Source organism: Tauraco erythrolophus, chromosome 1 (assembly GCF_009769465.1).
Source record: "Tauraco erythrolophus isolate bTauEry1 chromosome 1, bTauEry1.pri, whole genome shotgun sequence".
Taxonomy (NCBI): domain Eukaryota; kingdom Metazoa; phylum Chordata; class Aves; order Musophagiformes; family Musophagidae; genus Tauraco; species Tauraco erythrolophus.
This window is the reverse complement of record NC_141465.1, coordinates 87,841,814-87,868,592: the sequence shown is the minus strand read 5'-3', so window position 1 is coordinate 87,868,592 and position 26,779 is coordinate 87,841,814. Positions and strand designations below refer to the sequence as shown.

The 26,779-nt window shown below is 42.1% G+C and overlaps 1 protein-coding gene across 1 annotated transcript; it reads right to left on the bottom strand.

Moving 5' to 3' along the window:
• Positions 1-3,692: 3,692 nt before the first annotated feature.
• OBI1 (ORC ubiquitin ligase 1) lies at positions 3,693-26,032 on the bottom strand. Its single transcript, XM_086611481.1, has 6 exons — positions 25,961-26,032; positions 21,026-21,161; positions 19,961-20,052; positions 17,365-17,613; positions 13,961-14,049; positions 3,693-5,196 (listed from the first exon to the last, which is right to left on the bottom strand). The coding sequence occupies exons 1-6, from the start codon at positions 26,030-26,032 to the stop codon at positions 3,693-3,695; spliced, it is 2,142 nt and encodes a 713-aa protein (XP_086467607.1).
• Between the last annotated feature and the right edge of the window lie 747 nt (positions 26,033-26,779).

Here is a 26,779-nt window from a genome sequence, read left to right as displayed (position 1 = left end):
GGAAGGAGCACTAACCTCACAGTTTGCAAAACATTTACCATAACCACAGCTCAGAAGAGGCGTGTAAAGATGGTTTTTCAAGCCTAAGGCTGCTGGGAGTCAGAGGCAGGACTTCGACGCTGTGCAAGAATCAGGATTGGCATTAGTTGTTTTAAACTGCCTTTAAAAGGCATTATTTGGTGAGGGAAACAGTTGTGAAATGAAGAGGTGGAAGGGAGATGCAAGTTAGCACACCTTGTGCAGCGTATACGAGCTGTGCATTGTTCCCCTTGCCCCCTTTTAAAAGATACTTCAAAAAGAGACAGTAAAGCACGTTCAAAACCAAACACAGCCCAAGTCAGTATCTGGTGCTGGTAGGCAGAGCTGTTTCAGCAGCCTTTCATCCGAGGAAGCAACACCAAGTGGAACTGGGCTCTCACAAGGCCTTCAGGGAATCATGGAGAAGCAGGTCACTTGCCAGACTGTGCGTAGGTGGAACTGCTGAGATAACAAAGGGGAAACCTGACTTTGGCATTCTTGCTCTTAGGTATAACCCAGCAGATTTCACTGGCAGAACTGAGGCCGGTAGCAACCTCACTCTCCCATGTTACTCCTGGAAAGCATTCTCCTGTGTTAAAACCTTCAAGTTGCCTTGTGCTAAAGCACAGCAAGTATTATGAGAAGAAGTAAAAATTTTATGAGCTATTAAATATCATTAGACATCATAGATCTCATCTCTAAATCACTTCGAAACATCTATTGTCTTAACCAAAATTGCAATAGTTAAGTTTTAGATCTTGCCTATCCCAGTTCCACATTACTCCATAGCTAGGTTACTATCGTAAGAAATTAACAGCAATGAACTCTTGCTCAGGTCCTTTTACTCGGAGAGCATGGTAAATGCAGCAAGAGATTAGGCAGGCACAGCACTGACAGAAGGCAGCCTGGAGAACTGAAACCCCACGTATGGCCAACGAATTTATAACTGAAGAAACCCTAATCATTAGGTATAGCTTAAATTTTTGAGTTGATATTGCACCGATCACTCTGTCAAGCTTTAAGCTAAAAGGAATACAATCTACATTAACCACATAAAATGTGGAATTTAGAGCACGGAAGTTGTTTTAAAAGAACTCAATTTAAAAAAACAAACAAGCAAGCAAAACCCAAATGAAAACAAAAACCCAAGACAAACAAACCCCAACCCAAACAAACCCTAGCCAAACAAGATAAGACTAAACCAGAATAATTCAGGTCTGCTTCAGCTTTACAACTTGTGAAACACAAAATGCTCCTACTTACAGCACTGGGTGCAATCACAATCTGCTCACTCTACCTGCAGCTGAGATCTGAGAGTACGAGAGAGCTTGGGAATCAAGTAATTCTGGATAATTACGATCAACTTTCTTGTCACAACGTAGAAAGTTACCAGCCTGGAGCTGGGAGGCTGAAGGTGACGGTGTATGTGCTCCCCCAACCATTCCAAGTGAAAAGCCAGTGCTTGGCCTGAAATGCCTCACTCTGTCCCTGCTTGAGAATAAGATATGAAGTTTATGACCTCGACCTTCAGCATTTCTTCAAACCTTAGGCTCAGTTCTTCTGTGCATTCAAGTTGCACGACACGAAAAGTCAAAATATCCACATTGAAGAGCAAGCCCATAAGTGGTGTTCCTGTCCAAAGGACTAGAAAGTAGCACGAAAACAACCCCAACACTTCATTTTATTCTAGTTTGATTTCAGGTATGATAACAGTTGTATTCACGTTTCCATCACCGAAAATTATTTGTGCATCGTAAGTATACCGGAATCTAAAATGAATCCTATAAATGCACCCCCCTAAACCCACAATGAAACAAAACAATGACCTTATCGCTTATTTACTGCATATTTGTGACTGCTTTGCAATACAAGTATGTTTTAAGAGAGTAGTAGAGATGTATATTGAGAAGCTCTTTGCCTCTTCTCCCAAAGAGTTAAATAAAGACATTTTTTGACCTATGAGCAAAACTAGTCAAATCAACTAGCAGCTCATGCCCAGATGGTTTTGCCAGCTCCCTAATTTCTGAAAAATATGTTAAAACTGAACGACTCGATTTTTCTGTGAAGATGACAATTCAGGTGGGATACTAAAAGCAGTACATGAAAGCACAATGCCATCCTGCCTGGCACCAAGAAAGGGTCCTTGCACGTATGGCTTGAATGATGATTTTCTGGAAAAGCTGCCTCTCAAAAAAGAAAAGTCCCAGTTTAGCACAAACACACCAACTGCACGAATGCGTGTGCACGTTACCACGTGAAATGCAGTTCTTGTTCATAGCGCTTACAGGACCTAACTTCCCAAAAGATGAGCCAGTCTACTGACATTTTCCCAGCGACTACCATTCTTTTCAAAAGGACGAAAGGCAGCGTATGGATTTTTCATATCATAGGTATTGATGAAGCGAGGACGTCTGTTTGTAAGAAATGCCATCAGAGGCCCATATAGAAAGAAAAACCCGCATCTTGCAATTAAATATGCCCTTAAAAAAACTTAAACACAATAATGCAAAGAAACCAATTTTGCTCTGCTGCTTAATTAGGTCTCCTGCCTGTAGTAGGCCATCACATTATGTTGACCTATGCAATACTTTATGGAAGAGTCACCTCCAGAGAGGCCGAAAGCCATTTCCATCAACTGTATCGATGCTGACACTAGAATGGTAATATGTCTAACAAGGAGGAGGAAGAGAGATTTGATTTTTTTTGTGTGTGTGAATAAGCTCACATTTATGTTTCACAAAACTCAGATATCTATTTTCCAAACTATGAAAAAAATTAAAGTTTTCCCATTCTTTTTTTGCTAATTCAATATCTGAGGCAACATCAAGGATTACAGTGCTTATAACATGTTTTATTCAATTCACATAGAAAAGCATGCAGTATTAATGTAAAATGGTACAGTATTAATGTAAAATGTTCAGTGCACATTAGGTAAACAAGTCATTAGCATACAAATCCATTTTTATGGTCTATACAGGCATACCGAACACATTTAGAATAACAATGCTTTTTGGGAACTAAATTAAAAATTGTGCTTAACTTCAAAAAATACAAGCCCCGTTTGCAGTGTTAAAAGAAGAGAGGTTTTCTAACTCAAGTGCTGTAACCCTGAAAAGAAAGAGGCTGCTACCTTATACCCACTTAAACCAAGAGTTTCCGTACAGTACAGAGCTATGAAGCAGTCCGAGCACCAACATTTCCTCTGGGAGGCAAGTTTTATGGCAAAACTGACATTGTTTTATAGCAGTTTCATGAATCCATAGGATATATAGCCAGTAGCTGCCTTACACGCATTAAACGCAATCTTCAGGAATGGGAAACATAACCTTTAAAACAAATTCTTACAGAAATGAGTGATTTGACAAGACCACTTAAAACTGCCCTGTTCGAGGGAGCCGTTCGCTGTGCTCACGATTGGAAGATCACGTAATCTGAGAAGTTAACATCCGAAAATCCAAACCCCGCAGGTAAACAAAATGCCCAGCCAAAGAAAAGAATCTGGAACAGTTCTTCCCTAGGAAAGAGCTTGTAATGGGCAAGGGAATGCTCGGTTTTCACATAGTCAAAAAAGACAGGATCGGATTGCATGGAAGTCATTAAAAATTAAGTTCACCTGTAAATATTAAACATTCGCAGGTTGACGACTTTGAGTCACGTTCGATTTCCAAGCAGAGTCAGTTTTTGGTGGTTTTCGACGGACTAGCACTGGAAAGGCTGCTTTGAATTTTCCTCTTGGTCGACTGACTGACGTTTTTATTTTTCCTTTCAGCTACAAAGGAAGACACCCAAGGAGGATTAAGCTGATTGTGCAGGTCAGATGACATCTTTAAAAAGCCGGAACCGAACTTTTGTTCCTCAAACAACCTTTGTGAGTTACTGAATAGTAAACTCTGGGAAAAGTCTCTTTGAAATGAACAGTTTGGAGGTTTGGTATCACTTGCCACTACGTTTTGGCCTGTAAACAGCGGAAAGTGGTCATTCATATCTAGCTCTGACGGAGACAGGATGGAAAACATAGCAGGTTTCCAGCCAGTTCTGTCATCTGGTAGATTGCTTGTCTCTGGGCACTTCATACTCTGTTCCTCATTCATCTCTTCCAGTTTCTTCTCAGTTTCATTCAGAAGCTTAGAGCACTCTGTTGACTTTGAAGAACTATCAAGATCGGAGGACTTGAAATTATAGCATGGACTCTTGCTGTTGTCTGATTCAGACATCATTGAGTCCAACTCGGAAATTTTATCGAGGTAGGCAGCATCCATAGATGCCTCACTGGACGTTCTTGTGCGATTCATTTCGGAAGAGCAGAGAGCATGTAGCCTTTTAGGTAAGCAAGAACTTGTTTTATCACTGGACTTTGCTGATGTCTCATCTGACTGACCAGCTACTGAACTTTGCTCTGATTCATCAAAATCTAAGTTCTCATCAAAATTTGTTGGGCAGGTCCCCCAAAACCCTGATTTTCCAGTAGTAAAACAGTTTAGCTTCTTTTCGCTACTACAGCTACTTGTGCTGTGCTCTGGAGAATCTTTGCTGCAATGATCTGAAGTGTCACAAAACTCTTCAAATTTCAGTTTTCGCAGGAATGTTGATGGTTTCCTTGCATTTTCTTTTCCGTCAGGAGTGTTCAACCGAAGGCGACTGAGAGACAGAAAAGGAGTGCAGGGTGGTGGAAGATCATAGAGTTCTTCATCCTTGTACGGGGTACATTCCTCAATTTTATTCCACCGTTCTTCTAAGCAGGCATCCATATTTGTAGTATTTTCATCGAGAAGAACCCCTTGACATCCTGGAAATAGTTCTTTCTTTGGGGCACACTGGGTATTTGAGCCATTTGAACCATCTTGACTAGAAGAGCTTAAACAAGTTCCACCACCTGTCAGCTGTTCGAGACTGTCAGGACTTTGACTAGCAGTCAAAGTTTTTTTCTGCTCAACTTGGGTTTTCAAACATGTTGTATCTTCGCTGCTCTCAGCTCCTTTAGCATCATTGGAAAGCACTCTCTCACTAACAGCACTCACTGTCTGGGTTCCTTCGCCTGCATTTTTCAGCTGCAAAAGCTGACACTCCATTTCTTCTATGTATTTATCACTTCTTTCCAGTGCCTTTTTTAGACGGTTCATTTCACGTTCACTTTGTTCTACTTTGGACTGAAGTGCAGCTACTGTAAACCTACCAAACCTGCAAGAAGTAAAAAAGAAAGAAAATATTAAGCTGGAAAAGGACATTCTCACGGTGCTTTGTGAGCTCATGTCAAGAAGGAACAAAGCTATTAAACACTGCGTTAATTTGAAAACAAAAGTCAAAACTTTTCTCTGCTAGTTATGAAAAAAAAAAAAATCACCATATATAATGTACAGGTGGAGGTGAATACCTGAAAAGCCAGAATTAAACTATTAGCAGTAGTAAGGCAATAACAAGGAGATTACCCTTCCAGGGGCTGGTTCTATCAATTCAACTCAAGTATGCATGAAGAATTATCCCCTAAAACAATGGCAAAGATTTATGATAACATTTGAACAGTGGTCCACATCTTGAAATATTTACATTCAATCATTTTCCTACAGTACAGCAGTGTTTTACAATACATTTCTTACACAATGTCACCTTGTCAAATATAAAATGCCAACGTGAAAATCAGAAATTGCAATAGTCTTTTGAGGTGGTTTAAATACTTATATAGACCATTTCAATTATGTTCCCATTAGATATACAGCTTTTTCTCTGCCATCATGTAGATGGTACTTACACTTACTTCAGAGCTACTTGTTTTTTTGAGCTTTACAACCAGAACAATCTAATTTCTTCCTTGACTCCAGTACAAAAAACCTGCCACTTGTGGTTTGTGAAAGTTGTGTGTTTCTGGGGCTTCCAGCTTGAGTACATTTTCAACTGCCAAGATATGGACTTGCCTTCCTCCCATCCTCCACCAGCTTTCAAGACTGACCTTCCCCAGAGGGCAGGTGAAGGTTTCAGCTATATGTCCTGACTAATTCTAACCTGTCACTGACAGGTGGGCACGAGGGAATTCCCTGCTCCATCCGCGGCTTTCAATTTACAGAAAGAAAAAACAATTAAAGCTCTGGTATTATTAGGAAGGAGGGAAGGACCTGCAGCCACCCTACAACTCTGACACATGAGGTTCTGTATCACAAAGAAATGACAATTCTGTATGTGGGCTTACACTGACCTCCACTTTCCATCTTGCAGCTCCATGTTACAGCAGAAGTTTATATTCACTCTTCCAGCACAAACACTGCCTGGAATTTCTATCCTGTTTCTTTGTCTGTCCGTCTGTCTCTCCTTCAGAGTCACAGGGAATTCCCATTCCATCCCCTCACCTCTTCGCAAAATGTTCCCACTGCAACTCTTAGACCAGTGAGGTCTGAACGTGGTATATCTGTGGCCTGTGACTACACTGGCAAAACATCCATGAACCTATGCATGTGTTCCCAGCAGAGAATCAAACTGTATTTTGTTTCTTCAGTTCCTGAGCTCAAAGCAGTAGGAAACTGCTCTATGCTGACAACTGCAATACAGTTAAGCGGGCAATTGGGGAAAGGAATAAAGGGCATCACAAGTCCCAAACAAATTGGGCAAGAGCGACCAGATCTACTGAAATATTTCACCATTCAACTGCTTCTGCATGTTTAAAGGACTTGGAAGATTTTGGTGTAGATGGTTCAGTGGTGGGTAAGATTTACACAACAGTCTAAGTCAGTTATTTCACAGCACTGCTATTAGACTACTTTTAAAAGCAGATCAGCCTAAGCTGCACGCAGTTTTGGTATGTGCCACTCGCTGCTTTGTAGACACAAAGTGGCAAGGTAGCAGTTTCATATTTAAAATAAGTGTGTTCACTCAGTACATTTTTTTCTCAGATAAAAGAAGCTAGCTGGATAGGAACTCTATTAGGCAAGGACCCCCTCACCTCCACGCTATCTCTATCCAATTACCTTTGTCTTCATAAAAATGAAGAGAGACCATTTTCATTTGCTTACTCTATGAGTAACAAGTTTTCTCAATTGCTTATAGCAGTTTCTCCAGTGTGCAAGAGGGAAACGGGAGAAAAGGTGCACACCACTTCATCGCTCTGCCCTATGAAACCAGATAAAAGCAGAATTGCAGACAGCTCAGGAATGTTTCAATTATATTTTCAGGTGAAGAGGGTTACAATGAAATAAGCATCCTCACACGCAATACATTTTGGCTTATTCCTTCATTCAGTAAAAGGAACTCAGATTTTGGTTTAAGATACTGAAGGAGCCTCTGCAGCACAGCGGGGCCCAAGCAAGACCCTTCCAGCTTCCTAGGGTGATCCAAAAGTATTTATTTTGCCTCTCTTTAACAGACCTGTTCACACAGCCTTACAGGAGCAAACCCTACACTGCTTAATAAAGGATACAAAGATTAGGCGAGGATACAAAGCTTAATAGCCAAGTGAGAGATGGGGACAAATACTTATGCAAAATAAGCAAGATTTTCCAGAGTGTAACAGACACTTTGACATAAAAATTAAACATGTTTACATTTATATGCATACCTGGCAATTCCTTTTTAATGGAAGAATGGTGTAATATGTTTATTTAATGCAAATAGCATTAGTGACAGCCTGAGATTTGCTTATGAGGAATAAGCACTGTATTTTCAAGTGCAACTTTTATAACAAGTGTCCTCAGGTAAAAAAAAACACAGTATGTTGTTCAAAGCCAAATAGCATCACTAATACGTTAATTGTTGCAGAGGGATGTGCTTGGGAATTTTGGTTTTCAGAAATGCAGCGTATGACATGCTGCCTACAAGCAGTTACCTCTGCAGTTAAGCACGAGAACAGTCGTTGTTTTCTATTCTTGCTTTGAGACTTGCATGTATTTCTTTCCCAAATTTTCGAGGACATGGATTTTTCTTAAGACAGCCATATTACAATGCGCTTATTTAAACCAATTACTCCAGACCAGAGCATGACATAGGTGTTTTAGTGACTGACCTGGCAGGTCAGCAAAGAGTTTAGAAGACATGCATATTTTGGTTAAAGAAGCCAGAATCCCCCCCATCTCGCCAAATCAAACCACCGTCCTAAGAAATTTCCTCTTTTTTTCCCTTCAGACGTACAGTGAGCTGTGCCATAGCCAAGCAGTTAAGGTCTGATGACCAGAATGTAGTACAGTTACTTGAAAAAATATTGAAGTTTGACCTGACACTCTAGATAAATTATTTTTCCTGAAGTATTTGAACCATTTCACACTTGGTAACAAGTTGATAAATTCTTCAGTAGAAGTGAAGGTATTCAGTATACATGTGGTAAAGTGCACTTCTCATATCCTCACGCATGGACAAGTCTTTCAGTGTTAAGGTCTTGTTCTTTAGTTGTATCACTTAAACAATGAGTTTCTATCTCACCCCATTTGTTTCAAGTACATCTTTTCTATAGAAAACTGAAAAGCCCAGAGAAACTAGTGGTCACTCATAAAGTGAACAGAAAGACATTTCAAGTGGGATTTGGATCCTTCAACATAGACAACTAGTGACATTTTGGATGGCCTAAGGTCTTCCACATGACTGCTGGCCTCCAGCTATCACTCTGGAAAGATACAGATGTCCTACAGGTCCTGTACCACAGCTGCCAGCCCCAGGCAGGTGTACTGGACATGTTATAGTGTCTGAGGTGACACTGGATGTCTAGATGAGCACCTGAACCTCATATTTCAGGATCTTTCCTCAGTCAGAGTCCTTCTTGTCCCAGCATGATTCTAACTTGACATCAATCAGAAAGTTGCAGTCAGCTCTCACCTACAGTGAGCAAGAACTAACATTATAGCTCTAATGCTTGAGTAACCCTCTTTCACATTATTCCACAACTGCTTCCTCAGTTATGTTTGAGTACTCCTGAAGATCATAGAATCATAGTATGGTTTGAGTTGGAAGGGACCTTAAAGATCATCTAGTTCCAACCCCCCTGACAACCCAAATCATTCCGTTCCCTTTCTTCAGGCTGGGATTCAACATGCTTGTGTCCATCTCCAGGCAAGGATTGGTTCAGCTTTTCCCTCCCTCTTTGCTCTTGTCCCCTGCTCTCCTCACTGTGCCCTAGATGATGCTCGTCACCTGGATGAAATGGAGTTGCAGATGGCAGGAGGAGTGACTGGCTTCCAGGAGCTCCTGCGAATACTTCAGAGATCATTGAGGATTTATATTTCCTCCATCAGACTTGATGGAGGTCTAGTGATATAGGTCTAGGGATCAGGCTGCTCAAAGCCTCATCCAAACTGGCCTTGAACACTTTCAGCAATGGGGCATCCACTACTTCTCTGGGCAACCTGTTCCAGTGCCTCACCACCCTCAGAGGGAAGAATTTCTTCCTTCTATCTAATCAAAATCTCCCCTCTTTCAGTTTAAAGCCATTATCCCTTGTCTTATCACTACATGCCCTTGTAAAAAGTCCCTCTCCAGCTTTCTTGTAGGCCCCCTTTAAGTACTGGAAGGCTGCTAGAAGGTGTCCCCAAAGCCTTCTGTTCTCCAGGCTGAACAACCCCAACCTTCTCAGCCTGTCTTCATAGCACAGAGGTGTTCCAGCCCTTGGATCATCTTCGTGGCCCTCCTCTGGACTCACTCCATGTCCTTCTTGTGTTGCGGACTCCAGAGCTGAATGCAGTACTCCAGATAGGATCTCACGAGAGCAGAGTAGAGGGACAGAATCACCTCCCTCGACCTGCTGGCCACGGTTCTTTGGATGCAGCCCAGGATACGGTTGGCTTTCTGGGCTGCAAGTGCACATTGCCGTGCACATTGCCGGCTCACGTTGAGCTTCTCATCAACCAGCACTCCCAAGTCCTTCTCCTTAGTGCTGCTCTCAATCCATTCTCTGCCCACCCTGTACTTGTGCTTGGAATTGCCCCAACCCATGTGCAGGACCTTGCACTTGGCCTTGTTGAACTTCATGAGGTTCACACATTAATTATCTGGTTTGGTGTGAGTGAAAATATCTGAGTTAGATAAAAATTGAATGTTGTACAGCACGACCTCAAAAGTCAACAGCCTTAGACTTCAGTGTGCAGATACCTCAAGTCACAAATCTAGACCAGATAAACAGTAAAACTGGAGAAGGGGAAAAAAACCCCAAACAACAACAATAAAACAACTCACAAAACCGGAGAAAAGAGATAATGCAACAATTTTCTGCATGTTACAGACAGTTTTTCAGACTGGGATTTTAAATGGCAGAAGAAATTAACTATTTAGGGAAAAGACTCCTAGGAAGCCTAGAAGTCTGGTTCAAGCTAATTTGAATCTAACCATTCATAAAATACACTATACCCTGGAGTAGATGGACTTGCTAGTTATTTTCCTTCAGGTAAAAAGCAAACATCCCTTTGCCAAAAATGCTTTTAGATCCATTGTGCCTTGCCAATAGACTTAACAGTTTTCTATTTTAAGTAGAGCTGGAAGTAATAGGGCTTTATCATCCTGCAAAACTGAAGTTTAAAAGTTTTCCTGTTCTGTAGCAGGAAAACGGAAGTCCCTGGAAATTCCTCAGGAGAAAGGGTAAACAAAGAGCAAACAACAACCACCAAACAATTAGTCTGATTTGCCTGAGAAATGAGAGGCTAATGCAGGTCTTTGGCAAAAATCAGAGCAGGAAACTTACCTCTAAATGCTTTTCAGATCTGTGTCCCAACTATATGATGGTATGGTATTCTGGTGAAGGTTTACTCTCAAAAATGTTTCAGGAAAAAAAAATAAATCTAATCAATCAGCATCGTCAATTAAAAACTTGTGTAAAAATCCACGACATGGCCGCAATGTCAATTTTATTGATGTACATGACGTTTTTCAGCAGGTTTTAATGGACATGAACAAAGAAAAACCAGCTCAAGACTATGATAAAGGGAAAGTTTTTTACTGACCACTGAAGTAGGCTAATTATATTTTTCCTGTGATATCAGGGGTAGAGTCTGTGCCACAGAGATCATTCATCTGCTATTAGCGTTTCATTTGCTGTAAAGCAAAGCCTACTAAAGTTTAGGTTGTGATATTTAGCTCCAGTGTCATTATGCATAAAATGAACTACATTTGGGATAAGGGGACTGGATACTGACTAAACCTTTCAAAAATAATTTGACACAAGTTTTAGTTAGTTACTAAGCCAGTTGTTTAAGCACGAATCCATACCTGACAATCTGAAGCTAAGAAATACAAGACAAATGAACCAACGGTAGTGATGTTAAATTACAAAGATCCAATTCAGTAGCTATTTTAAATTGCACTAGAGAGCTATTCAGAAACTTTTTCCAGAAATTACCTCTGAACAATTCTGAACAAAGTACACTGAAACAACCGTACTGGCAAATCAATGTACCTGCACAGGAAAGTTTAATTACAGTAACATTGCCGGGCCCTGATGCCTATGCCTTCAATTCTGATTTCATAAGCAAGATAAGAAAATATTTATTGCAACCCCTGTTCAGTGTGTGAAGCCTAGCTGAAAGACTTTTAGATATTATCAAAGTTTGGCATCAGAACTGGCAGAACATTTTAAAAATGTCTTGATGTTAGGTCTGGTCTAGATATTGACCAGGCTAATGACTACTAGGATGAAAGTTAATTTATAAAATCTGCTAACAACATTAAGACTGAAGAGACTTCCTACCACCTGAAGAACGTGACTGGAATTCAAAAGAATTGTTTTAAGTTTAATACGTGCATCCAAAACATCAACCTGAAGAAAGCCAATAAATGGGTAAAGTCCTCCATTTTGGAAGGGGCCGTTAGCAGCACAAGTGCCAAACGAGGCAGGAAGGTAACGTTCTAAGTAGCTGTTTAGCAGAACTAGTACTGGTCATTCGTGCTACAAGTGCCAGGCAAAAGGAAGCAAGAAGAAGGGTATTGCACACTATCAATATAACATGTTGTAGCAAGACACAAGACAGTTTTTCTGCTCTAGATAGTGCTACTGAGGCTTTGTTAGGAATCTAGTACCCAGTTCAAAGCACTATTGCTTCAGAAAACCATTGGCACTGGAAAGCCCTGAGAGTAGAGCAAAACCAAATAAATCAGAAGTTTACTTCTCTCAAGTCATACTTATCTAGAAGAACTGGACAAATTCAGTCTACAAGACATGACTGGGACTGCATGGGTACAGGCAGAGTCAATCAAAATTACTAAATTTAATGTGCTGAGGGGTTTCTTCCAGGCTAAGGCTTTCCTTGCACATACTTAAATTCTTGTACTATACCACTGGGCTCAAAGTAAAACCAAAGCTGAAGACAGCAGAAGCAGGGTACAGACATGCAAACTCCTAAAGTGTTTGAACTATTCCAGGCCTAGTTTAAGCCTGATTCAACTCATGTCCTCAATTCCCATGCACAATTCTAGAGTTAGCATGGCCCAAAGATCATTCCCAACAGGCAGGTAGGACACGACTATTTGTTTTGGAGACTAAAAAAAGTTGGAAAGTTTAATAGTAGAGACACGGACAGGTCAATCTAGCTGGCATCTGGGTTGCAAAACAGACCTCAAAACTGTCAAATTTCTAACAACATTTGGCTACATCTGTGCTTCTGAAGAAGAAAGTGACTGGCTATTGTTTTAGGCTACACTGAGAAAAGATGGAGAAATAATCAGCTTGCAACAAAGACTAGTTCTTCACATTCGCTCCACCCCACCCCCTGATATCTAATTTTTCTGACCAACAGGACGGTAAAGCATGCACAAGCTAGAAGAAATGGAAATTCTCTTCACTGGGGAGTTTACCTGACATCAGTAAAGTAAAATCAAGTTAGATGATCTGTTTTCTTCTAGCTCTTCTTTTCTAGCATTTATTTAGTTACATCTATTTACTTTTCAAGTTTGTCATCTTTGCCAACTCATTCTTGAATCTTATGAGAAAAGATATTCCATGCCATTAAAGCCCTCTCCATTGCCAAGACCTTAAAGAGAGTTCTATCTCCCTTATCAGGGGACTTCAGGGCAGAATGTACTTTTATGCATTTAACAGCATAGCACAAGGATCATGCATCTTCTTTCCTGTGGTCTTCAAAGACAAGCAGTCTGGCAAGCAAGCTCTCTAAAAGGATGAATTTCATTTTCCAGTAAGTGAGCAGTGAACTAGAACAAAATCCAGAGAGCTCTTTTCTCACATTACACAGGTACCGCCCAACCCCCTTCCTCAAAAGCACTGTGTAAGCCTGCAGCCAATGTTGCTCTTAGCTTTCTAAGTTCTAAACTACTGAGAGAAAAAAGGCAAAAAACTAATGAGAGAGAGAGGAACACAACTTTAAAAACATGAACATGTTGCTTCACAAAATACTTCCAACAGACTTTCAAGGAGAACTACCTTAGCACACGGCTGTAATCAGTATAGCAAAGTTTCTGCTTTTTGAGGTCATTGTCATTGACGTTTTAACTGTTTAAGACAGAGTATTAAACACAAGTGCCAGTTCTGGGAATAATGGTCTCATGCTGCAGAAGCTCCATTCTGCATATCTTGCCCAGATACAAAGCTATCAGGGACTTTGCTTGAATAGGAAGCTTAAGTCCACAGAACCAACCCTGAAGACAGCAAAAGGAAGAACAAAACCAAATCAAATACAACCAACCAGAACCTTTGCCTTCAGTAACAGACCTTCTACTTTGACCACATAGCAGATTTAGAAATTTCCCATTAACAAAAATAAACTGTAGAATTCAACTAATAAATGCAGTCCTTCAGTATTGACCAGATAACGCAGGGAACAGCACTTGTACTCATGTCATATTCCTTCACTGTAGACTTGTTGCTGTTTTGTAAGTTGCATTTGTCACCCAAGTCTATGAGGATAAAAACTCCAAAGTCTACCTGGAGACACATATGCAACACCATGTACACCACCACAGTTTTAGGTTAAAGTCCTACAACAGTCAAACAGTCTATAAATAAAATACGGCAGCTTTTAAAATATTCACATACTTTTGGGGTGATCTGCTATCAACTTCAGCTTTTAGTCGCAAATTCTCTCTTAAGAGGCTATTGTTTTCCATGCTCAGTTTCTTATTTGCCTAAGGAAAAGAAAAGGAAAAAAATAAGTATACAGTAAAACAGAAATGATTTCTAATATTTATAGGACAAGCTGTTTCTCCTTTTTAAAGAGACAGAACTAGAAATGTGAATGCAGGAAACAGCCTTCAGACAGGGACACCACTTAAAAATCACCATGGGAAATGGCTTGCAAAACTGAATAGCGAACAGACATTTTTTATTTATATTCCCAAAATACATCGCAAGTGTCCTATCTAGGGAAATAAACACTGCTATGTTAGTTAGTACAGAAAGTCATTAAGGAGATGTACTAATGGCACTTCCATGTTTTTTTTTTTCCACATGACTAAATACGTTAAGTACATTAACATTACAATGTGCAGGTATCAGCAAAACTAACGTTGAACAGCTTTCTCCATTCCAAATTAGAGTAAGATTACTTTGGGTTTTTTTTGTTTTTTTTTGTTTTTAAAGCACAGTTGTCCTATGGATGCAAATCCATTAGGTCAAGCTATTTGCAGTCTTTCTTCACTTTCTTCCAGGACGTTGTGGGTAAGACTCCTGATTCACAACCCTTCTTACTCCTTGAATTGAGGTCAATTCCTTCTTCTCAGTTCAGCAGACACCCTTGTTAACAAGATACTTCCTATAAAGAGAAGTTTTCCTGCTGCCGTGTTTCAGAACAATGAATGCCACCATCCTAACAAGTATAAAATACTCTTTGCACTTCATTGTCTGCCCGACCTCTGTATGCTGAAAGCAGCACCACCAGTCCAGGACTCATAACTCATAGCCTCAATTAGATGATGCTTCCACTGCATAATAAAAGCATGATCTAGAGTTAGATCTGAAGAAGGAGCTATGCAACTGGGCTCAGGAGCAAAATGTACTTTTTTACAAGCATCAAACAGTGCCAGAAGAGAGGAAGAAAACTCTAAATGTTTATACAAGTATCCCCAGCAACCTCTCCAGGTGAGGCTAAGAGAGGAGGGGTAGGGGGAATGGAGCAGAAAATAAGAAAAGAAGCACTACCACCCCCAAAACATCACAATACTCCTGGGGGTAGAAAGAGCAAATAAAGACTTCTGGTAACGAAGGAATGGTAAGGGTGAGCCCAGGGCTTGGGTGCCTGAGTGTCAACTATTTGGTATTTAAAAAATAAAAGCATAAAAACCATCCTGAAAGCAATGAGTAAGAATCCAGGACACCTCACTTCCAAAGGAGCATCGAACCATTTGACAACACGGTCAAGACCTTTCTTTCTTTCCAGAGACACAGTTCTCCCAGCCACACAATCAAATAGGAAATCACATGACTTGCATAGAGTTGGTAGGTAGGGTATCTGCCTGGCACATGGCAAGGCAGGACTGAACCTCTTTAGTGTCCTTCTTCCAGAGAGTGCTCTATCCAACAAGTCAGTGTTCCGCAGGAGATCCCCACTTGCAGCACGACATCTAGATTTTAATGAATTCATGTACCTGCATTATTAATGAGTGTACTTTGTCTGGTATTTCTACTACTGGGCTTGTATCACCTCTTCCATACTCGTTATGACCACACTCAAAGTAGTAATACCTACTTTGCTCTAGGACATTAAATGCTAAAGGTGGCTGCTTTTTCCTGACTCGGCTTGGTTTTAAAAAGGAAGTGATGGCAACCACATTTTCTGAGGAATTCTGTCTCACTGGGAAATGAGGAGTGGTTGAAGCTCCTGGATCAGGTACTTTAGGGGATATGAAGGTTTCTGGTCCCAGATTGAGTGTACATGGGAAAGAGCTCTTGCTGTTCAGACTGGGATTGGTCAGGGCACGCTCAGAAGTGAAACAAGGTCTGAAAGAAGAGCCAAGTGACTTCTGGAATTGAGCAGCTGCTGGACAGGAACAGACGGGAAGAGAGTGTTGGCCTCCATTATCCTAAAGGTCTCTTCCAACCTAAATGGTTCTATGACCACAGTTTAAGACTTGGTCCCTAAAACCCATCTAAACCTCTCTTCGTATCTAAGTCTTAACCAAATTCAGGGACGCCATAAACTTAAAATCCTTTTCTTGCTCAGGCTGAAGTTATACTGAAAAAAACCCCAAACAAACCCCTCCCTCAGTTCCTGCTGTATTCTTCTTTTTATTCACCTAGGGATAAACTTAAAAACCTTAGTCACCACAAAAAGGAAAAAAAAAGAGGCAGTGCAGTTTAACCTACGGAAAAAAAACCTCAAATTAGGTAGACAAGAACTCCTTGTTGCAAATCCCCTTTTGCCAACTACAAGTGACTCTGAAGCTCCTGGGCTTCTCTTAGGAGGGCGTAAGATGTGTCCCAGCCTGTAAAGCTGAAGTCTTGAGTCTAACTAATCTTCGAAAAACCTAATTTTGGAAACTCAGTTTATGTGTTATAGCATTTATCACACAGTTCAATCAGGGCCAGAATCTGCTTTAGACTACACAGAGACAAATCTAGAATGGCAGAAGAGCATAATGTGGTCCTCAGAGCCCGTAGCACAGGAAAAGTGTAAACACTACTAATGCTTACAAAGGAAAAAAAAATTCCTAAAAACATAACATTTCGGTTTTGCAGGAGGCAACCGAGGCTTGTTAACAGAAGAAATAATGGCAGCATTTTGAATAAATGCAAGTCCAGTTCTTTTCACCTTGCCTTTCAAATTAATCTTGAAATTCCATTCTTCTTCAATGTTTGAGGTGATCTTTCTTGTGCCCGTAAGTACATTTTACAAGATATTTTTATTTAGATGTATTTTCACATGACCATCTCCTGCATCCCTCCTTCTGCAGTATCAGGTTTTCTTTTATATTACATTCAAAATGTACAAAAAAGCCGCAGGTTTCCAGTAAAGGATCTTCTGGTCATAAAATGCTGAAGCTTGTCTATTTTCGGTCAAAGGGTCAAGTTACTCTGTCTCAGCAAATTGCACCAAAAATATCGGCTAGCAGGGAGGGCAATAGTGCAAAATCTGCCTCAGCCAACCGTACTGTGTTTGGCCACTGAATGTTGTAAAATAGATATATTATATAGATTATCGCAAGCCTGAAAAATCCGGTCATCAATACTGGTGACAAGTGCTACTATAATCCAATTACCCAGTCATAGAGTGACAGAGAAGTTGAAGAGGAGTCACATACAAGACTCACTAGAACAAGCAATAACATCTGACACTTGCAAAGGCTATATGGAAATACTATGATCCACCACCAGTCACTGGAATTCAATTTTTTCCTCTTTCTTCTGGATCTATGAAGTACCCAGAGGTCATGCTAGCTCTCACTCCTGTTTAACTAACATGAAACACTTACACTACAAGATAGCTGAAGAAATGTATTTATTACCTCCTTTAGCTTTTCCACATTATCCATCACTTTTTCGCATATATCATTAGCAGCTTTCAGCTTTTTGCTCCATTCCTCTGGGGTTTCTGGGCCACTGGTACTTGCTTCATTTGCTGACTGGCCAGTTTCCTCATTTTGGCAAGACAAAGCTGATGCCGTAGGATTCAGAAGAGATTTCAGCTGTGTCTGTAAACTGAGATTTTTACCTCTCAGATCTTCCACTTCTTTTTGCAGGGATTCTATTTCATCCTAAAGGTGTCAGAAATTCACAGGGATTAAAATAATGCATGAGATTAATTAAATAATACTGGCAAGTTCCCACAGCACTTTAGAAACATGGGTTCTGGCGAGCCCAGATGCACGCCTTCACTTACACATATATCTCAGTATGCTTATGTATTGTGCTCTAGGCAGGATTTTAATCAACCTGCACACTCAAGCATAGTGAAGGTTTCAGTGAAGGGAATCCCTTGACTACATAAAGGGCCCTGAACAAACTGGCGGGCAGACCAAAAGCTTCAAAGCATTCAGCAACATGAATCTATTATTAGGGCACTCTGTGGGAGGATTTCCTGTACCAAGGGTGTTCTTAAGGTCGTCCTCTGCTGACTCATTTGCTGTTATTTAATAATGTTTCTCTCATATCATTCCGAAACATCACATGTTCGGATGCTGAAAGTCTCAAGATCCAAAATGGACAGAACGCTGCCTGGAAGAGGCTGCTCCAGCTACACGAAAGCAGCACCATCTTAGGAGCGACTCTCAAAATGCAAAGAACAAAGCTCTTAGCTGTATCGGTCTGAAGCCGCAGAGAAGCAAAAACCTTCGAAAGCCTTCTTTTAAAGGGATAAAAGAAGTAATTTATGGTGAAAACATGCTTCTACACTGTTCACCAATTTAAATACTTGAGTTGCTCAAGGTCAGATTTCTAAAGGGGGCCATATATGGTATTTCCATAAATGCAAGTCACATTTGCATGAATAATCAAGCTTTTGTTTTTGAATCCTGCCCTCCCAGCATGAGAACAACCATTTTAAAATCATGTTTTTTGAAGAGATTCATGTTATCCTGTGTGATTTCAGAGCTGATTCAATAGAAAGCCAGGAAACTTCCTTTTCCTGACTCCTTCTCTCATAGGTGTCGTGGGTTAGGCCGCTCTGGCAACCAAACCCTACACAGTCGCTCACTCCCCCACCCCCGGGGATGAGGGAGAGAATGGAAGAAGAAAAAGAAAAGAGACCCGTGGGTTGAGATAAGAACAATTTACTACTACCGCTACCAATATATATATATATGTACGGATATGTACAAGGATAAATACATACAAACGAGTGATGTACGGTGTAATTGCTCACCACCCCTTGACCGAGGCCCGTCTCTTCCCAAAGCTGCAATCCCGAAACAGATAAATCCCGATACCGCAATCCCGGATGAACGGGAGGCCCGAAACAGAGAGCAAGAGAGAGAGAAAGCATTCTGAGAGTCCTGGAAGGGCAAAAGCCCTTCTTTCCGGCTGACCTTCACTTTTATACTGGGCATGACGCTGCATGATATGGAATACTAATTGGCCAGTTTGGCCTCAATCCTAAGTCCAAGTACAAATCGTAAGGACAGTCGTGGACTCCCCATCCTGGCCATGCTGCCCCCTATCCTTTTGTGCTCCTGCACACTGGCAAGAACACGGCAGCTGAAAAGCCCTTGAGCCCTCAGTGCCAACTACAAACATCAGTGCGCTGTCAGCGTTCTTCTCACAGCAAGTCTCAGACTAAAACCAAAACAGGGAGCTATTCTGGCTGCTAAAAAGAAGAGCTAACTCTGTCCCAGCGGAAACCAGGACAATAGGGAATAAAAGAAGCTGAGCTACAGGCAAGCTTGTCATAAAAGACAGCCCTTAATGCCCCAAAGTTAAGGATATATACAGTGCCTGTTTCCTTTCCTTCATTCTCTTCCTTGAGACAGGTTTCCTTCAAAATACGCGATGTCTTCACACTGTTGCTACTACAGAAACAACAGCTGAGAAAACAAAGCATATTCCTTATTAACACCTTTTCACCTTGTTCCTAAGAGAATATTTTTCCAGCAGGAGAATGGAGATAAACTTCGAAGCATTCACTCACTTTCAGAAAACAATAAAGCAAACAATGATAAAAATTAACCTATGCCAGAAGGTTACAGTGGGCAATATTCTTTAAGAAGGAATTTAGTCTCCCTGAGCAACAGGGAATTACTTCAGAAAATGTTTGCATTTGTATTGAAGACAAAACAAAAAGGCCCCAACACCCAATGTGCATAAAGAAAACTCTCCCATACCACCTGGGAGTGGAATTCCCACAAAAGTATAGAATTGTCTGTACTCGGATACCTGTAGCATAGAAACAATATCACCATGACTTCAGCGGGATGACTTCAAGCACCAGCAAATGCTCTCTTGTAACCTTAGCCAGAAGATGGGATTTTAACGCAGCTGAGTTTCATGCAGGTATAAACCTTTACTCAAATTATAAACAACAGGACTCAAAGCAAAAGGATCAGTTCCAAGTAGCGATTTAACGCTTGCAGTTCATCTGGAAAGTCACAACACTCTCCATGTCCTTACCTCGTACTCTTTGTGGAGCAATTCAAGCCTTGTTTTACGTAGGTGTTTTCTGACTGTTGGACTAAATATAGGATCGCTTTCACTTGTTCCTCCTAAAGCAGCACAGGATGAAAGAAACACTAATATTGTTTCTTTTTCAGTCAATTCAATATTAGTAATCCACCTTATAGCGCTTTTCAGGTTATCAACTACAAATACAGCTAATATTGGACCAATCTGCTACCACGCGAGATTTAAAGTCCTTTCATTTTCAGAACAGGTTAAACAGGAGTATTAGTGATGTTCAGAAGTCAAAATCTTGCCTCACAGCATGAAAACAACTTTTGAATTTTTCAACTTTGTATTCTCCTTGACAGAATTCTATCTTATTTAAGACCATACTATTAAAACAGAGCTAAGGGCAGAGGGGAATCAAGTATACATTTAACTAGTACAAGATAGTGTAAATTTCTAAAGTGAGATAGTTCAAATATATTTTTCTCTCAAAATCATATAGCAGAGCTCACATTTCATGTCAAATAAAGATTGCGGTATCTCCTAGCTCTAGGGAGTTCAGATCCTCTTTCAGGTGTTGTCTTATTTCTGTGCTAAGACATATTTTCTTAAAAATAAAGCAAAAGGGAGAAAATGGTGAACAAAACAAAACAAACAAACAAAAAAAAAGAAAAAAGACCATGTACTCATTCAAGATTCTGGATTTCTGTATACTATTTCTCAGCTACGTGCTATTCTCTTAGGTCAATAAGTTGTAATACATAGGTACAGAACTTCAAGCAAGATGCTTTTTTTTTTTCAGTTAAAGGCACCATCCAACCAAGATTTAAAAAACAATCATTAGAGCCCCAGGGTACTTGCTGCTTTTGAATAATCTAGACACATCATCTTCGGAATTTTTACTTTGTAGCTATTATATATGCTTCTGGAAAGCTTTAAAGTCAGGTCTTCCTTAGACGCTAGTAAAAAAAAACCACAGAGGAAAAAATATCCAGATGTCTTTGGACTCAAAAGAACCTCCTCCAGCAGTAAATACCAGAAAGTTATTTCAAAACCTAACGTTGTCCTTACCTATAATTTCTTTGCAAGGATTTTCAGGTGTGATGGGAATCCTGCAAGCTGGGCACTGATTATTGTTCTTCAGCCACACTTCAATACAAATGGAACAGAAGACATGGTTGTTGACACAGATGACTGGGTGACGGACCTTTTAGTATTAAGGGGGGTGGGGAGAAAAGAAAACAAACAGAAAGACACTATGAATACTTTAAAACTCTTTCAGGTAACAGAATATAAAAATACACTACTCCATCTCTCAGTGCATGTCTGGTCTTGCAAGAAAGAGACACTGTTGTTTCACAGGGCTACCTAGGAGTGACCTCCTGCCTCACAACGTCAAACTTCCCTATTATTGAAGGCACCAAAGCTATAATCATATTTGCAAAACTAAGGTCCTTGATTCCAAGAGCTCATTAATACCCAGTGTGGCAGGCACCCTTCCTTTACCCCACAACCTCCAGAAAGTGCAGCCAACCACTCCAGTGAAACGCACTCACCTCCCTAGGTAAGAGGACACCAGAAGTCATGCATTAACTGACTTCCAAAAGTGAGGGAATGAGGGATCATTCCTGGCAACAACTAACACCGTGCCTTGGAAGAGGTGTCACTGGAACGGATAGCATTACAGATTAACTCCAGTCCGTGCATAATCAGCTTCATGGAAATCAGCTTCAAAAAGGACACGGGCCAAAACCACAGAGCAGAAACATGAACCAGCAATCACTAATTCAAGCCTCCTGCTAGATATGCATTGCTACTAAATAAGTCATTACCCAAGAACGGAGTAGCTAACCGAAGGATTAAATATTCCAATCAGACACAGATCCTTTCAAGCAGCTCTCCCTCCCCTTCCAAAACAGCAGGGTAAACAAACTTTTAGAAAATATTAATGACAATGCATTATTCTCTCTTGTCATTTAACTACAAACCCCGTTTGAAAGTAAGTGTGCACAGAGGGACCAAATACGATACGGAAGAAAAACACTTTCCCCTATAGCTATGCCTTATTGCAGCTTCTGTTACAGCTTACTGTAATACACCCTCAAATCTCTTAGGGCTTAACATTAGCATCTGTGTCAGGGGTCTTAGAAATAACTATTTGTTTTTCCTCCACTCCTGTCTTTGCCCCAGAAACATGTTTGGAGACAGAAGTATCAGCACCTATTACTCTAGGTTCTACTGCGTCACACCTAAAGCCTAAGTTCAAGAGAATCTTTTCAATCTTTTAAAAGAAGTCCTCATCATCCCCGAGATCTTCCTCTTTCATTCTATGAGTAAAGTAGTCAAACTAAAAAGGAAAAACGAAACGTTGCTAGGGAGAAGCAAGCAACTGGAAAGGACAGCCAATAAGCACTTGGGAAAACCGATTAGATGTGTCCTGTAGCAATAATAACCACACAATCAGCATTACACAAGCGAAAACCCAAGCACTTTACCACTGCAATACACATGGATCTGAATTAAGGCCCAGATCTGTCAGCTTCTTCTCCAGTTTTACTATCTGTGCCTCTGCCACATCACACGATTCACAACATTTTTAAAACCTCTGATATGACAGTCCTGGGAGCCAAAGGATTTATCTACACACAAACAGAAACTCAAGTTACTGGAGGTGTGAACAGAGAGAGACTAAGCAATTTCTCCAAGTGTCTACACGCTTTCACCTCTACTTAAGGAGGCTTTTTTTGCAATTAATGCAAGCATTAGCACACAGATGCTTTCGAAACATTTAAATATTACATCTTTAGTTATTTAAAAAAATAATCTTGTTATTTACTGCTTTTCTTTACGAGAAAAAGAGATTTCTCCAGCTTTCCCACCAGCAGCTAGAAGAAATAAACCCAACTTTTTCTCCAGCCGTACTTCTTTCTTACTGGGAAGCAGCCTGAGAATAGTTATATGGATGGTGATGATAGGATACACAGCAGAATAACATAAAATAATCCAAACGGGAAAAGACATTTCAGGAGTGCAGGTCTTCCCCCTGGGGAGCAAGAGACCCTCAGTTACCCCAAACCTGACATGGAAGCGCACTTCTTGCAAGTGAATGATTACTCCATATCTCTAGCAAAATAGTAATTCACGTTTATTACTCCCCAGGGTACAGTGCTTCTGATTTACACACCTTTACAAGTTTCATTTCAGGGCTGAGGTTTATACTTTTGTTGGCTCAGGATCCACACAAAGCAATCCACACAAGACCCGGTGCGGGGCAGCGGCACCCCCAGCCCCTGTGAGATGTGTCGCCCACCCCAGCCCCTGCGACACGTCTCGCAGGGGCTGGGGGTGCCGCTGCCCCGCACCGGGTCTCTGAGCCACCGGCTGTGACAACACTCCTCATTAAAAAAACGTTTCCCTTGAATTACAGCACGGTTTCAGTTCCTTAATCGACCATAATGTCTAGAAAGACTACAGCTTATTTTAGAAGGCTTGATTTTAGGTGATTTTGAGCAATTTCCTAATCCTAGCCCCCCCCAGCATGATTCCTACGCAGATCAAAATCAAATCCTGTACACATTCATGTCACTCTGAAGGCACTTCTGGACCTTCAAGCAGCATTAACGGAGGAGCAGGTGCACGGAGAAGCAGGCACATGGAAAAGCAGGCACACCAATACTAGCGAACGAATCCCCAGACATCCCAGGGGATCTTGACACACACAGAATTGTGTGCCCGAGCCCAAGCAAACTGTCAATACCAAAATCAAGAGGAGAGACCTTCAGCCACTCTAGGACAAGTAAACCTAATGGCCTGATGCAGATGGCTTCTGATCTACTCACTATTTATGAATACAGGTATGTCAGAAGATAGCCCAGACGCTGTTAAGAGAATATTCAGGTAACAAACACAAAACTTACCCAAGCAATAAACTCTCATTATAAATGGTTATTTGCACATCTTGCCAATATACTTTCCAACATAGTTCACACTAACAAAAGTGTTCACGTTCCTCCTCCCCCTCAAGACTTCTGCTTCATTAAAACCAATAAGTGGTCAACATTTTTGAATGAGTTTCTCTTGAGTATCTCTTTATATCCCCTTACCATTATGCACAGTGAATAATTTCTATGTTGCAGCCAGTCCTTTGCAAACTTTGCAGAGATAGCTAGAGGTACATTCTGATTGTAGGGTGGGCCTTCTACTCAATTTGAAACCTCTGCTACAAACCACATTAATATTAGCACATGTCAACCCTTCATGACACTTTTTGCTCCCCCCTAAGACACACGATAAAACCAGCAAGATTTTTCCCTTAATTTAAACTAAATAACTTTTTCTTCCTCTAACTTTACTCTTGAAAAGAGCTTTTTCTGATGAAGTTTTTCAATGAAGTCCCAAGCTAGAGACAAAGATACGTATCAAAAAAAGGACAGCCAGAGCTGTCAACTTTGACAAAATTTAAACAGTTTCACACATCTAGAAAGAAAAGCATTCAAATTCAAATACCTTTATTACAGCTATCACCAGTAGATTCACTTATATGTGGTTAATATATTACCTCAGTGCAAAATAGCAAGTAAGACGAGTGTGGAAATTTCTTCTAGTACAACTCAGGAACATCAATTCCTGACCAACTCCAGAAGAGAAGCGGAAGTGTGACACAGTGGCTTGAAATAACCCAGAGGCTTTATAGCAAAATATGATTTAATATCTAACAAATCTATTAAGTGTTTAGATTAGAAAGTCACTAGGATCTGATTCAAATAGCAAATACACTGTCAATTTGATTTCGCTTTCCTCTTTTTCAAGGGCACCCACTGTGCATTGCAGACACAGTAAATTTGTGCTCTCCTCCATTTTCATTAAACAGATAAATAGAAAAGCAGAGGTAACAGGATCACAGCCACGAAGTTCTTCCAAAGAAAAGCCAAGAAATGAGTAGAAGTGGTTGCTGAAAGCATCACTGTCTCTCAGAGTTAAGAGAGCTGAGAAAAGGGAGATGTCTGACTACTTTCACTATGCCTACTTTATACATCAAACACGCCTACTCTTTTGTTATCACTCCAGCAGAAAAGGTCTCGGAGTAAAGGCCACGTGAGGTAGAAAGAAACGGGACAGTAAATGCCAGAGTGAAAACATAAAAGGCTACTTCTTCCCTTGTAATTACTGTTGTGCTTTAAGAGGTTTGTTTTGTTTTGGAGAGCAAGGAAACAAACAAACAAAAAGAGCAGTGGGGAATGACCAAAGAATTTGAGAAGCAATTAGTGACAGCTCTGAAATTAGCTCTAGGGCTTTTAGAGAAGAACAGACTAGCAAGAGCCCTCCGCTTCCCAAGGGACAAGGGAAAAGGACTGAGAAAGGGTCAGAAAGAGGAAACGGATTTTTTTTTTCTCCAGACTGCTGCAGTTTTTGCTCAACACTTTTAAAATCCACTTGGTGACACATCCTTTCTTTGTTTCACTTGTCCTCTACGACACAGCACCACGCTCAAACGCAAACTCCCTCAGTATTTTAGGACAGATTACCCTGCTGATATCAAAAGAAAGACAACAAATCTCAAAACCTTCACCCTGGGAGCCGTAACACCCACGTTTCGGCGCGGGGGCGACCTCGGCGACTGCGGGCCCCAGCCCCCTCTGACACCGCCCTGGAGGGGAGCACGGCTCGCACCGTCCCACCGGTGGCAACGAACCTCGCCCGCAGCCAGGACCGGCCCTCTCGGGAGACGGGACCCTCTCCTTCCCTCACCACCCCGAGAAGAAGAGCCACCCCCCCTCCATCCCCCTTGGAGAAGGGACCCCACACCCCAACTTTCTTCCCAGCGCGGAGCCGCAGTCACTCAGGGCTGCGGGCCACGGCGGGGCCCCCCCTGCAGCCGCCGGCCGGAGCGGGCCGGGCCGTGCCGTGCCGTGCCGTGCCATGCCAGGCCTCCCCCGTTCCCCGTACCCACCACCCGGCCACCCCCGCGCGGGGGCTGAGGGGGGCGGGCAGCGGCGGCGCCGTTACCTTCCCCAGGCAGATGTGGCAGGTGATGGGCAGCGTGAGGGACAGCGTGACGCTCGGGCCGTGCTGCGCCATCGCGGCGGCCTGGCCCGACCCCGCCAGCACGGAAGTCCCGCGGGCGGGTAGTGGTGGTGGCGGCGGCGGCGGCGGTCCCGTCACCCCCACCCCCAGCCCCGCTACGGCGAGCCGGCGGGGCCAAGCCGCCGCCCGGCGCAGGGGAGGCGGCGCGCGCTTTCGCAGCGCTCCCCTGGAGGGCGGGCGGGAGCCGCGGCCCCCTCACGGCGCGGGCCGCCGCTCGGCGGCTGCCGCCCCGCTCGCGTTTTCCGCCGCCGCGAAAGGCCCGGCCCCGGGGCAGGCGGCGGCTCGCCGGGCTCTGCCGGGCTGTGCCGGGCGCTCAAGGCCGCGCCGGGCCCCTCCGGCCTGCGGGCCCCAGGAGGGGCCCTCGGAGATTTTGGCCTACGCGCGGCCTTCTGGAGGGAAGCCGGGCATCGTGAGGAGCGCTTGGTGGAGGCCCTTGGCAGGAGGAGGCCGGCGCGGTTACAAGGGCTCTCCTTTCCCCCCCGTAAACCTTCATTCTGCTCAGGTTTCATCGTGCGAAATTAAATAAAGCCGCCGTTCTAGTCCTGTTAATTCCCCTCAGCCTGTCTCTGCGTTTTTCCCTTATGTCCCTTTTTTTTTTTCCTCCTACTCCAGAATAAGATATGGCTGATGGGAACATGTTCCAGGGAAAAGCCCCAGAGCACGAGCCCTCCCCTTCCCCACCACCTCGTGTCCGGCTGGAGCAGCCCGCACCCGGCAGCAGTCTCATGCCCGGCATCGCCT

Coding starts and splice junctions, on each gene's coding strand:
- OBI1 (XM_086611481.1), bottom strand. CDS start 26,032: ATGGCGCAGCACGGCCCGAGCGTCACGCTGTCCCTCACGCTGCCCATC. Junction 20,053..21,025: donor TCCTTGCAAAGAAATTATAG/GTAAGGACAACG, acceptor GTGCTGCTTTAG/GAGGAACAAGTGAAAGCGAT. Junction 14,050..17,364: donor ATGTGGAAAAGCTAAAGGAG/GTAATAAATACA, acceptor TCTTTTCCTTAG/GCAAATAAGAAACTGAGCAT.